The following is a 14816-nucleotide window of genomic DNA, read 5'->3' on the forward strand; positions in this document are numbered from 1 at the left end:
TTATTAGGCTTTGGGAATTGGGGTACGTGGCAATGTAAGTAACATGTATGTTGACACGTAAGTAATAGGAAACCGATATTTTCCCTCATGCCGATGCCAACTCATCAATGCTTGGGATATTTCTTTTTCATTTAGTAGAAAAAAGAAATTGGGGTTATAATTATAATAACTAAAGAGGTGTATTAATAAAGTTAAAAAGAGTTATTTTTCGTATCATTATAAAGTTCTCTTAACTAGTCAACTTTTTCGCGCTTCGCACGGTTATTAAAAAAAATAGCGAATTTAATGTATAATCTTGTTGTAGCATAATGAGACAGAAGAGATATAATTTTCATACATAGTATGCAAATATAAATAATTTAAACATAATTAATTTCTCATATTAACTTCAAAACTCACAATATTACTAATTTCAAAATTTATTCACATACTTCACTCACTCTCGAATAGAACATCAAAAGATTGCAACTATTTAATAATTAGACTTTGATAAATCGAATCACAACTATTTTTGTTAAGATCCTAAATACTATTATCATCTCATCGGTAACATATCGGAGAAGGCGACAATGGAATGGTGGTAGTAATATACATTCCTTCTTAAATGAAATTATTGTTGCTTTCAAGTTCCATTTACTTCTTTCCTCCTAACTTTTCACGAAAATATTGTTAATTCCCGCTAACACACACAAAAACTTTGTAATTCATTTTGATTTTTGACTATACATAAACATTTAGATGAAAAAACATATAAAAATATAATTCAACAAATACGATATTCCTTGCGTGATCTGATCAAATCCTTAGAAAATGTACGATTTTCCCAAATTAAACAAACTTCTATAAACAATAAAAATGTGATATTTCTTTGGAGCAAAACATGTAGAAAAAGACAATACAATTCCATATCTCAAAGAAACTAAACATTCAAAACCTACCAATCTTTCTTTACTTACCTAATACTTAATATGACAAGTTCAGGTGAAAAGGCGATGGATAATTGAGAAAGCCAGCACAATAAATTATTACTTCCATCCTATGTACCAACTACTCCGATGTCTCTTCCTTTGTAATTTATCCTTGTCTTTTCCAAAAGAATAGGGTCTAAACCGAAAAATCAATCTTCAAAACTATCAGAGAGAGAGAAAGAGATGAGAAGTTGTTCTACCATTCCTTATATCGTGTCCATTACTAATATTTTGTTCAATGCAATTAATCTGACTGAACATCAATACTAATTTGTATACTTTCTGAACAATTATTTGCTTTGGATGCGAAAAAAATCTAAAAGCACATAGATATATCTAAAAGTAAATTAAAAAAAAACTACTATATAAAAGTATAAGATGTAGATACTAAAGTATCTTTTTCGTCAATAAATATCTTATCCAAACTTATTCTCTCCATTTTTCTTGATAGTAATAGCATCCCACAACCGACAAATCCTAACAAAAATCATCAAATTACCCTATTAGTATTCAACTTTGAACCAAAAATATAACATTCTTCAAATTCAATTAAAAAAAAAATAGAGTAAGCAAGTTACATCATGCAAGAAACTCACTTACAATCAATATATAGTGCAAAAGATAGTGTAGAAATAGGTAGAAGAATGAGTTGATAGTGTAATTATCTCTGATTAATATCAAGAATTAATATACGTGAAATCATTGTAAGTACAAAACCTTCATGCGAATGGGGGCAAAAAGAACGGTTATGTTTTCTTTTTAACCGAATAAATTGTACAAGAAAGTGAGCACTGAGTTGACTTGGGGGAAAGAAACGGCTTTAGATTTTATTGCAAATAAAATGTTTTCCACTAATTATTGCTTTTACTGTTTTACATGGGGTGAAATGTGAATCAGAGTTAACTGGCCTTTACAATTTATTCATTTAGTAGGCTCATGCTATGCCTCTTCATTTATATAATTTATTACTATAATTTTTTATTCGTTATTTTCTTTATATGGGCTTTTAAATATAATTAATAATTAAAAAAAATAGTCTGAAGCGAAAAAAATGATAAAAAAATGAAAAAAATGTCCAAAAAAAGGAGATGAAAGATAAATACATCTAATGCCCATAGAGAGATGCCACATAGGACTGGCTATTCCCAACTTTAATATATATGTTAATGAATCTATCAGCGCTCCGCGCGGTTATAAAAATCTTATCAAATCTATGATTTAATATTTTCCTGATACTCTAATATAAAAAAAAATATAAAATAAATTTTATGAACACTAAAGTTATCTTAATTTTTCTTTCAAAAGGTAATAATCCAAACGTATAGAGTTCACGTGTATTTTGTGAATCTTAAGTTTTAAAAAATCAAAACATCACTTGCATATTGATGTTTTGAGCAAATTAAAAAGCTAAATATTAAAAGTAACAACAATGATATAGAAACTGGTTTGAATTCCCATTTGTAAGTTGACTTGAACATCCTAATTTCCAACATTTTTTGTCTAAGCAAGTAACTCGAAGCCATCCGGAGAGAAAAATATCCAAATAAAGCTTTCACTTTAAATTAAGGATACATAAGCCTCAAGCACACATGAAATGAGCAAATACTATCTGGTATCGTCATGGACGGCCAAACAATAACAAAAGACAATAAATTTACGGTACGAACTTTTTCCCAAAATCATAATACGATGTACAAAAATATTTTATTTACACTTTCAACATTTGAAGATATTGTTGTTTATTTTGTCACTTGTTAGTTAACACGAAGCCACTAGCAAAACTAACAATCACTATATGAAGAGAAAAACTTGCCTAATAAATCTAATATCTACGAAAAATACTCAACTTTAACACGCAATTATGAGAAAAAAAAACTGTGCAGAATTTGTACTCAACATCCGGATATCATCATCAAATTAAGGAATCAACTTCCTCCGCGCTCAAATAGTCAAATTAAATCGAACCAAACTGTTAATGCGCACTCTGCTTTTGTCTAATTATTTTGAATATTAAAATATAGAAAAGTGAAGGAAGGATTCGAGTACATGTAAGATTTTTTTACAAAATATCCGAAGCAAAATTACATATGTAAAGGGAATACACAGGTTTGAAGCAAAAGCAATAAACAAAAATATGCAAAAGAAATCGAAACAAATAGAAAAACGAAGGGATAGGCAAAGCTTAAAGATGTTTGGCTATGTGTGAATAAATTTAAAGGGAAGCTAGACTAATATTTTTAATGAGAATTAAGAGGTATTATAAATGTGCAAGATCATATTCTACCGTTTCAAGCTTTTCCTATCCACTATTTCACATGAACAAATAAGTAATTTTAGAGGAAGAGGAAAAGTTTAGGTAATTTAATTTAAAAAGTATCTTTTGAATTAACACATCCAAAAGTGGGAAATATTAGGGAAAATGCCAAAAAAAAAAAAAGATGAATGCCAATAGAGGTCATAGAGAATTGTCACATAGGATTGTCTATGTCTAGTTTTATATTATATATAGATTGAACTGATTAAAAGTCATTCCTTCACCAACCTTTTCCAAGAAACGATCTAAAGAAGAACAAAATATTTTAAGCAAAGTTGGGTTATAGTTTATGTATTAGGCGAATTTAACCTTTAAATAGCGTCGTTTAGTGGCATATGGGGAGTAGTTGTCTTGTTACGGATAGATCCAACTTCGTGAATTGATAACAATACACCGCATTATATATATATATATGTGTGTGTGTGTGTGAGAGAGAGAGAGAGAGAGTCAAAATTTTACTTAGTGATTCGATGGAACAATTTAAATCACTGTAGACTAGTTTCCTCCCATTTAAGCCCCACTAGTTGATGTGTATTTTCTACCATTGAAGAAATTAGAGAAAACAGTTAATCCTACCGATGCCGTAGATAAGAGAGAATAATATCTATTAAATTTAATTAACGACTAGTGTCAATAATTTAATAGTTACCCAAAAAAAAAAAAGAAAAAAAAAGCTAACTGGAGGTGACTCAGAAGAATATAGAGTTATCAATGCGCATAAGTTTATAAAGTTTGAGTTTCAGTATAATAATTTTATTTAATAAAATTTTAATCCGTAACCTAATATAAAGGTAAATGACATACTATCACAAATTGATCGACGTTGTAAAATTTCTTATACTATTAAGTTGTATAACTTAAAATTCATTTACTGTATCCGTTCTTCCTAGTAGGGATGTTCATGAGTCGATTTTGGGTTAAAATTAAAATAAACCAATCTAGTCGGTTTTACAATTATCAAAATCAAACCAAATATAACACATATTCATCGGTTTGGTTGTAGTTGATTTGCTTGCTTTTTAAGAAAATTAACGGTATTTCTCTCTTTCATGTTTTTTCCTACAATTAGGAGAGAATTTTCTCTCATTTTCCAACTTATAATCCATTATTACTTTTATTGTGGTAGCTACAGTTTCTTGTGGAGAAAATGTCTTAGGGTTTTTATTTAAATTAAGTGAATAAAGTTTATAAAAAATATAAAAAATAAATCTAGGTAAATCTCATATAGTTGTTTCTTTAAATAAATGATCTCATATAGTTGTTTCTTTGAATAAATGAGTTTGAATTCATGAATTTCTTTTTAAAAATAGGCTTAAAGTATAAAGTTCATTAGCCTATTAGGGGTTGTTTGGTTCAAAGACAAATTATACATGAATTAATAACGCAGGGATTAGTAATACAAGGATTATTTTTGTTTTGTGTTTGGTTCCTTGCACTAAAATTGGACACAAAAGATACCATTTGAATTTTTAGTTATTTTCAAAATTTAAGAAATAATTTGTTCCAATTATACCCTTGGATGCTTGGCCATTATAGGTTTCTTGGAACAAAACAAGGCTAATTTTGTCACTTTAGTTTTTTTATCTATGGATAAGCTACCCATGGATAAGTTATCCCATGGTGGTGGTGGGATAAGATAATACACCCTTTGGTGTATTAAATAATCCATGTATTAGTTATACATGCCCCAAAATGCTCAACCAAAAATGATATTAAATAATACCACATCTAATACCATACTATTTTAGCTAAGACCTCCTACCAAACGAGCTCTTAGAGATAAAATAAACTTTTGCTTAACAATTATATAAATTATTTAAAAGTATTTATAAAAATTAATATATATATATATATATATATATAAAATTATAAAAATTATGTACAAAATTTGTCGGTTCGGTTTATTCTTTAGTTTGCTTTTAATAAAACCAAAACAAAATCAAATATTATCGTTTTTTAAAATTCAAAATCAAATCAAACCTAACCCAAGTAAATATCGATTTGATTTTAATTTTCGGTTTGGATCGTTTTTAACCAAACCGTGAACACCCCTACTTCCTAGTAAGTGTGGTGACCTTTTTCAAAAAAAAAAAAAAAAAAAAAAAAAATTATTACATAGGGGATAGGGGAAAGGGCAAATGGGGAAAGAGATTACAATGTGGGGATTCGAACCTTCACCAACAAGATAAGAGTTTAGATAGCCAACTAACTGAGCTACTAAATCCCTACCAGTGACCTTTAATACTGTGTTTCAAAATTGCCTAGACATCGAAAGAAGCCGTAATGACGACCAAAGCAATTAATTAATCGATCGAGATTTTGTACTTAGACGATATAGTTGAAAGAAAAGAAAAGACTTAGAAGCAACATCTGGAATTGGATGAGAAACTAGTTTTTTAGTTGTCCACCTGGTGGCATTCGGTGTTTGACATTCGTATTAGGCCCATCTATTTTGGATTCGTTTCGTGTAAGATTAATTAAAAGGCCAGAAAAGTACTCGCTACCTAAAATTTTTCCGTACCCAAAATTCAAATTCGAGATCTCTAATTAAGAGTAAATAGAGTTCGTATATCTCATCACAACCTTTGGTGGTCCTAACTAATTGGTCTTCTTCTCATACACTCAAATTAAAAAGCAAAACGACATATAGAAAGGTCTCTATAAACATTGAGAGGATTTTTAGGTAGGTAGGTGCAACTGTCAAGTGTAATACTTAAATTTATTGAGACATAATAAATTCATATGCACCTGCCTTTCTGCCTGTCTTTTTCGATCATGTTATTGTAATTCGTGAAATATTGTAATTGGTTTTAACCACTTAGACAAGGTGGGATTAGGCCTCAGTCCTAATCATTTTATTGCTTTCAAAAGTGGTTACACCAGTTACAAAAAGGGGTGAAAACATTTGTCAATGTCACCCTGAGATATCAGAGGATAAAAAGTTCATCCTTATACAAAAGTCTTCCTATGCTAGAAATAGCAAAAGAGAAAATGCAGAAAGCAGTAAAGATGAGCAATATGTTATCCTTCTTAATAATACATAGAAACTTGCATATATACTGCAGATTATAGCCACGCGAATTTAAATGTCATCAACCAACATTGCATAGCAGCATAGGTTATATAAGGATTTTATTCTATGCGGCAAACCAAATATTGTGCTTTAATAACTTGGAATTTTGCACTAGGGATTAGTTTCATTAATTAACCCGACTAATCAAACGGTCCCTAATTGTTTATTAATCCACACCCCTATTATCTTCCCTTATGCCTAAGATCCACAAAAGAAGAAAAATTAGGAACTAGAAAAAACAATAAAAAAAGAAACAATTGCATGACACAAGAACTCAAGATAATTGACTGATCAATGTTTCCTTTTCAAGGACTAATATATTACAACTGGACGAAAATTTTGAGAAAATGGGGTCAATGGAAGAGATAAAAACTTAGAAGCAAATTAAAGAAGAACTAATTAATCTACAGTTTACAGAGGGCAATTAGAAAGGAGAAGCGAGATCAAGCAATTATTTTCATTACCACCAAGGAATGTGGTACGATGGATATACAAAATTCTTTCACCCTTAAGCAGAAGTCCAATATTCGAACCTAGCTGAGAATGAAGAAATTTCTATTAGGAAGCGCTTGATCTTTAACAGCCCCTTACGCCCTCAAATCTGGATTAGTTGGGCCGGCATGAATTCATCCCAAAGGTCTAGTTGCCAAAGGAACAACCTCAGCCAAAGGAGTAGATTGTGGTGTTGGTAAAGGAGAAGTTCTACAAACTGGACAACTTGGATTCAACATAAGCCAAGGATCCACACATTTCAAGTGAAACAAATGTTCACAATCAGGCAACAACCTTAACATGTCCTTATTCTTGTAATCTGCTAAACATATAGAACAACAACTAGCTGTTGAGTCCTTGTGATTTACCTTAGCTTCAGAGTACAACAACTTAGGGTAACTCGAAAGGGTTGCCTTATCAAGCCCTATATCGACTATACAACTATTTTCTTGGACATCAAGTAGCGCGTTACGATTAATTCGATGTCTTCTTGGTGGTGGTAACTCTGTTGTTTGATTTCTGGTACAAAAATATGAAGTAAGAGTTATAGTTGTAATTAAAAGAAGAATACCTACAGAAACACCGATCCCATAACCGAATCCTCCGATATTACCCGATCCGAGGAACCCATCGGTGCTGGAACTTGGATCGGAGATGGTGGTGTTATAATTCATGATGTTTTAGGAGAATTATGGGAGTGGTTTTGGGTTTGGTTGGCCATTGGTATTATATGACCAAAATTAAGGGAATGGTCTAAAGATTATTTGGAAGTCAACGGTTTTTGATTGAAGGAAATGAATTTGGACTTGATAGAAACGAACAAATAAGAATAGGTACTAATATTTAATAAAAAGAGTGGAAAAGAAAGTGGTTTCTTGTGAATATATGTATGGATATATATATAGTTTTTTTCCCGTTAAGTTCATGCTTGGATGGAAAGTTTTGAGATGTCAACGTCCCCTCTAATCTATCATTTTCTTGTAAGATTTGTTTCATGTGAGCAACGTCTTTTTCTGCTACGTTTCTTCAACTTTAACCAATAGTAAATTAATTGTATAAGTTTTGCTTATATAGCTAGTTAATCATTTGTTTGACTCTCTCTCTCTCTCATCTTAATGAGTACTCTACTAATTGCACGTTCCGTGCACCAAAGATTTAGGTGGTCATAGGATGCCTATTTTATGTATTTTATTTTACATGACATTAATATAACTTCTTTGTTTCTTTCTTTATGTTCCAGAATTCTGGATTATAACTAGCATATCATCACACACAAATTATATAGGAAAAAAAAATAACATAAAGATTTAATGAGGTATAGCCACGTCTTCGAAAGAAATAGAGAAAGTTTTCTATTATGATCGATGATATGAGTAAAAGGTAAGTGATATTTTAATTAAAAAGACTTAGTTTGATGACTTCTCTGTGTAAAAATATTATAAGTAGATGACTTTATGTGAAATTACCCTTTGAAACGGGATAGACTGTAATAAATTCATGTAACCTGCTTCTCCCTTTCCTTTTAAATCATGTTATTAATTGTAATCCACATGATCAGTATTATAATTGATCATAACTCACTTGGACACACATGTAAGCTTACCCTCTATCATCAACCCACTTTACAGAGGACAAGGAGATGAGGAATTAAACAGCATCGATAGAAATTGATGCCATTGTTAATATATATATATATATATATATATATATATATATATGTGTGTGTGTGTGTGTGGGGTGGGGGGGGGGGGGGTGGGTGAGAGAGAGGGAGGAGAAGAATAACATTTTTGCTCCCTCAATTGCTCGTAAGTTCAACTTTTAATCCTTGTGATAGGCTTCCTCCGGATAAAAAAAAAAGTGTCCACTTATTGAATCAAGAAACAATAAGCCTTATTTTTCCAGATTTGCCCTTATTAAGTGTTATAAGTAGTTTTTTAAGGAGTGTGCAAATGGCTAAGTGGATTTTTTTTTTTATCCGGAGGGAGTATGACTCAACACATTTAGCCTTCAATTAATTAAAATATGTGTTTTGGTCCGTCCCTTTATGTATGACATATGTTATATTTGAACTAGTTTTAGAAATATTTTGACTCAAGAAGAGGAGGATATATATATTAAACGACAGTTAAAAATTCTGAAAATTTGTGATTATTCATAAGCAATGAATTCAGAATTGCACATTTCAAGTAATCGAAGATTAAATATGCTAGGTTAGATATCACGAGGCGTAAAATTAGAATAGAGAGAGACCAAAAGTGTTATTAACCCCAAAAAAATCTAAGCATGCAACATCAATCCTGAAGGTCTAGAAGCCAAAGGAACAACCTCAGCCAAAGGAGAGGATAATGGTGTTGGCAATGGTGAAGTTCTACAAATTGGACAACTTGGATTCAACATAAGCCAAGGATCCACACATTTCAAGTGAAACAAATGTCCACAATCTTGCAACAACCTAAGCATGTCATTGTCCTTGTAATCTGCTAAACATATGGAAAAACAAGTACTAGCTGTTGAGTCCTTATAATTGACCTTAGCTTCTGAATATAACAACATAGGATAACTCAAAAGTGTTGCCTCATCAATCCCCATTTCCACCACACAATGTTGTTCGTCGCGATTTATTGTTGGTGTTTGATTTCTAGTACAAAAATATGAAATCATTGTGATAGTTGCAAAGAAGAGGACAATTCCACCTGAAACACCAACGGCGTAGTCAAATCCTCCGGCTTGTTCCGATCCGAGGAACCAGCCGGTGCCGGAATTTGGATCGGAGGTGGTGGTGTTATTCATGATCTTGTGAAATTTAACGAGTTGGTTTTTAGGAGAATTATGGGAGTGGCTTTTATTTGGTTAGCCATTTGGTATAAGACTAAAAAAGAAATGGTCCAATGAAAAGATTTTGGAGTCAACTGTTTACGTGAGAGATTTGAAAAGGAAAAAGAGGGAAGATTGGTGGCGTTTTGGTTGAAAGAAATGAATTTGGACTTTAAGAGAAATAAAGAAAAAGAATATTAAAAGAGAAAGGCAAAATACATCAAAAACACCCATAAACTATACCCAAAATGTCAATATCACACCTAAACTATACGAGCGACCCATTACACACCTTAACATCTTAAAAGTGATATTTTTTACCCCTCCAGAGCTGATGTGGCATAAATAAAATTTATAATTCAAAAATAGGCAAGTGAAGTCAAAATTAAAATAATTTTTTTAAAATTATTCCTCCACCACCACTGCCCCCCCCCCCTAACAACCCCACCCCACGGCCACCCCCATCTCTTCCAGCTTCAAACCACCGCCACCGCCACTGCCACCCCGCCCTCCCTTCTCCTCCACCTTCACGCCACCCTACACCCCCAAACTCTTTTTCTTCATTTCACCAACACCACCCTCCCCCCTCCCTCCCCACCGCTGTTCTCCTCCCCCTCCCCGGTCAAACTCCACCACCAAAGCAACAATCCTCCATCGGTATACTTGTGAAATTTCCATTAATGTAACGTTGATAGCAAATCTGTTGCTCTAATCTACCTATAAAATAAAATGGGAAATATTGCAGAAATTTGCATCAAATGGGAAATTTTCTTCATTGTTGTTAAACAACAATGAAGAAATTGCACGGACTGCCCTTCAAATGGGCAATGAAGAAATTGCACGCACTGCCCTTCAAATGGGAAACAATGAAGAAATTGCACGAACTGCCCTTTGGGGGGTGGCAGGAAGGTGGAGGAGAAGGGGGTGGGGTTGGGGGTGGCGGGAATGTGGAGGAGAAGGGGAGGGGTTGGGGGGGATGGTTGAATAAAGAAGAGGAAGTTGCAAAAAAAAAAAATAATAATAATAATTTTAAAAAGAAAAAAGAAAAAGTACTGAAAATAATAAAATTTATTTTATTTCCACGTGGCGCTGACGTGGCATGCGCATGTGGAACACCACACGCTGTGAAAGTGGTATAATACCTTGCAGGGTGGTCTTAAATTCACTTTTAAGATGTTAAGGTGTGTAATAGGTCGCTCGTATAGTTTAGGTGTGATATCGACATTTTGGGTATAGTTTAGGGGTGTTTTGATGTATTTTGCCAAAGAGAAAAAATAAAAGTGTGGATGAAGTGGTTTCTTGTGAATAGATATGCATATGTATACTTCTTTTTAAGTCATGTTCAATTAAATTCGGAATTTGGCTCGTCAGTAATATTTCCGACGAATTTCCGATGAAATCTTGATCAATCCTATTGAAAACGTCCGTAGAAAATTCTCATTTTTTAGCGATATTGTGTGGACAGTGATAGTATAAAAATATTTAAATAATCAAATCAGTTAAGATAATAATAAATATTTTTATTTGATAACATTAATTAGTAATCTAGAATAACGTTAAGTGACATGTTATAACTGATTAGTTTATACTTGGCATATAAAATTATTAGTATTTAATATATAATTTAAATTTTGGCGGTTTTTGCTTCATTTCATGCTTGAATGGAGGGTTTGAGATGTCCCAAGTTCTCCTATAAGTCTAATCTATCACTTTCTTGTTAGCTTTGTTTCACGCGAGCAACGTCTTTTTCTGTTACGTATGTACCAAGTTCTTCAACTTTATCCAATAGTAAATTAATAAATATAAATTTTCCTATATAGCCAGTTAATAAATTATTTTACACTCTCTCTCTCTTCTTAATGGGTCTACGAATTGCACGTTCCATGCACCAAAATTTTAGGTTTTTGCATAGCATGCCTATTTCATTTTCCTGTATAAGTTTTCTTTCATCTGAGCAACGTCTTTTTCAACTTTGTCCAATAGTAAATTAATTACATAAAACTAAGTTAATAATTTATTGGAATAATAGCAATCTTTATCCCTAAGTAATTGATAAATTTATTTTGATCCTTGTGATATATGAATTCAACATATATAACCTTCAATTAAGTAAAAATTCATGTTTTGGTATCTTTATTAATTAGAAAATATGTTATATTTGGCTATTTATAGAACTATATTAATATACCCTCAAATATAAAGTGATAATATAAATTTAACGTATTAAATGAGTAATTAAGTGGTGTGCGGTTAACAAATATGATGAATTTGTAAATATTGATCACGAGCAAAGGGATCAAAGTACACATTTCAATTAATTGGAGGTTTAATATGCTTAGTCAGACACCAGAGGAATTTAAACCAAAATTTATCAATAATCGAGGGACCAAAAATGCTATTAAACCTTAATTTATTTGATTTTCTCTCTACCTTCCGTGAGTTATATGAATTGCTCCAGGCACCCTAGATTTAGATGGTTGTGTCTCATGCCTAGCTATTTTATGTATTTTGACTTTTAGAGGACATTAAAATATTACTTTTGTTTAACTTCTATACATGCAGTAAACAAAACCAAAAAAAAAAAAAGGTATCCTATATTTGTGCAATATGAGACTAGCTAGTAAATAGGACATTATATTCTAGGAATTGATAACTATGTAACAATTTTTTCTGTAAAATTATCATAGCACAATTATGATAATCATAAATATTAAAGGTATATAAGACGCGTGTCCGCATATTTTAATTTGGAAACACTAAAATTTATTACAGCACTTCATAATAATGTATAGAATATGATAAGAGGTTGAGTTTTCCTAATCCTAAATTAAGAAAAGAGAAATATGAGATATTAAAAAAAAAAAACTTTATGTACGAAAGTTAATCAGAATTTCCAGTACTTCGTGTACTGTTATCGAGTTACTAATATAAGTACATTTTTCGTTTCACATTACATTTTAAAGAGAACAAAACTCAAGAATACATGCTAGGAAAGTTAGCGTGGGAGCATTATTACAGTACAAATATTTTCTTATAAATTGGATACAGGTCAGTAACGATCAAAAAAATGAGAAAATTATTAATTCTCCTGGATAGGGTAGGGGTAACTACAGTACATGTAAACTATGCAAGACCTCATGAGAATGTAATTAAACATATAAAAATATGCTCTATTTAATTAACTGAAGTTTTACTTTTTAGACGAGATTATCACATGATGCACATATTTAGCTCATGAAAAAGAACTAAAAATGGACCTGAGGAGGCGTATTGAGAATGCAATTGACTATATAAAAGTATGTTTTTTCTAACAATTTAACCTTTTAGATGAGATGATTACACATTTTAACGAAATTGTTTTCAGAGGAAAAAGAGAGCCTATTAAAGACCTTCACTAGTCGTTATATCATCTTCCTTGCCCTTTCATACTTGAGTACTATATATAGAATGTCGTAATTAATTCAAGAGTCATGATTTGTTGTTAGTTTATTAGTGTAGTCACTAATTCAACTGTGAGAGTCCCCCAATCAATTGTTCATTTAAATAAGTTCCATTATTTCAAATAAAAAATTATAAGTATCAATTAACTGCATGCAACTTGTAATGATATGTGGTGCAATTTCCACTATGAAAATAAGAGTTAAGTTGTTTAAAAATAAACCCTTCGTAAATTCTAAACAATGTGTGCTCATTGACAACACATATTGAGCATACAAATCGTTAATAACAAACTTAACATACACATCATTGACTTTGGCAACTTGTTTTTTGATATTGAAATTCAATCATATATTAGAATAAAATTCCAAATGTTTCTGATAATTTTGCTTGAATAATTGCATCAGTTGACAAAGAGTATAATTTCTCTTTTCTTCAAATAACACATCCAACTTGCTTCTTACAACATACCTAAGAATTTTTTATTTTTATTTTTTTAAAAACAAATCATTGTTTTTTGTGGAATATATAGTACCATTTTTTTATGGGATTAGTTATATCTCTCTAAACCCACCCTGGTTTCTTGTTTAATTAAGTTCAATTTCTGATAAATTAAGGTACCTATTTTTCTATTGATTGCAAGATTAATACATTCTATATATATTCTCATCTTGCTTAATCTTGCTACAGCACGAAGTCTTTATCAATAGGAAGATATAACTAATTTTTAATGTGGATCTACACAATTTTAATAAATGTTTTTTGTAAAATAAATCCTATTTTATCCAAAACTTGAACTTAGCTTGGAAGTGTGCGCACACCCTCAAGAATAGGAGGCAGTAACAAAGTGAATATGAACTCCTCCACAAACTGTTAAAGCACGCCCAGTCAATTGTCAATCTTCAGCCCAAAATTTCGGCCAATCATCACCTTTCCGTCGTTTGCTAAGAAAACATAAAATTTCAGTGTGTAACTTGTATTCACGCTTTTAATCTGTCCATATTTCCCCCCCGGGGGGTCCCCCGGGCGGGGGGAGTCATAATTTCAAATTGATCATAATTCGAAACACAATGTCACGAATCAAATATATATAAAGAAGAAAAATATATAATCTGTCATGAGCTTAGATACCAAGCCTAGAGCCCAATCTCATATACCTGTCAAATGTTGATAAGCCCAATCTAGTGAGCTCATGGGCCAATGTGAAAGATTTTCTTAGTATGAGTGTATGATTAGGTACCGAGTTTAAAATACTGCTGAAAATTAGTTTAAAAGATTTAGGGAAAATACATAAAAAAAAACCCCCAACGTATACTCAGATTAATTATGACGTACTCAAACTTTGCGGACGATCTATTACCCCCCCTGAACTTATTTTTTCTGTATTTTTGTGCCCCTTTTTGACTGACGTGGCAAAAAAAAAAATTGATGCCCAGTTGCACAGTGGAGAGTGTTGCACACTCTCCGCCACATTGGTGCCACGTCACTGTCACATCACTGCCACTTTTCCTTTCTTTTTTTCATTTGATTTTTCTTTTATTTTTTCTTTTATTAATTATATTTACACAAATGTACCTCAAATTAACCATTAAACTATTAATTATATTTTCTTCATCACTAAACCCTTCTTCTTCTTCATTTCAAGAAATCCATCAACCCATTTTCTTCCTCCATTAACACACACACATTCAACCCATTTTCTTCCTCCATTAACACA

The 14816-nt window shown here is 31.7% G+C and overlaps 2 protein-coding genes across 2 annotated transcripts; both read right to left on the minus strand.

Annotated features, from left to right (window-relative positions):
- Positions 1-6629: 6629 nt before the first annotated feature.
- LOC132605458 (RING-H2 finger protein ATL70-like) lies at positions 6630-7711 on the minus strand. Its single transcript, XM_060318601.1, has one exon. The coding sequence runs from the start codon at positions 7519-7521 to the stop codon at positions 6982-6984; it is 540 nt and encodes a 179-aa protein (XP_060174584.1). The 5' UTR covers positions 7522-7711; the 3' UTR covers positions 6630-6981.
- A 1413-nt stretch (positions 7712-9124) lies between these two features.
- On the minus strand, positions 9125-9637 carry LOC132608317 (RING-H2 finger protein ATL70-like). The gene has a single exon (XM_060322355.1). The coding sequence runs from the start codon at positions 9635-9637 to the stop codon at positions 9125-9127; it is 513 nt and encodes a 170-aa protein (XP_060178338.1).
- Positions 9638-14816: the final 5179 nt, after the last annotated feature.

Source organism: Lycium barbarum, chromosome 8 (assembly GCF_019175385.1).
Source record: "Lycium barbarum isolate Lr01 chromosome 8, ASM1917538v2, whole genome shotgun sequence".
Lineage (NCBI taxonomy): Eukaryota > Viridiplantae > Streptophyta > Magnoliopsida > Solanales > Solanaceae > Lycium > Lycium barbarum.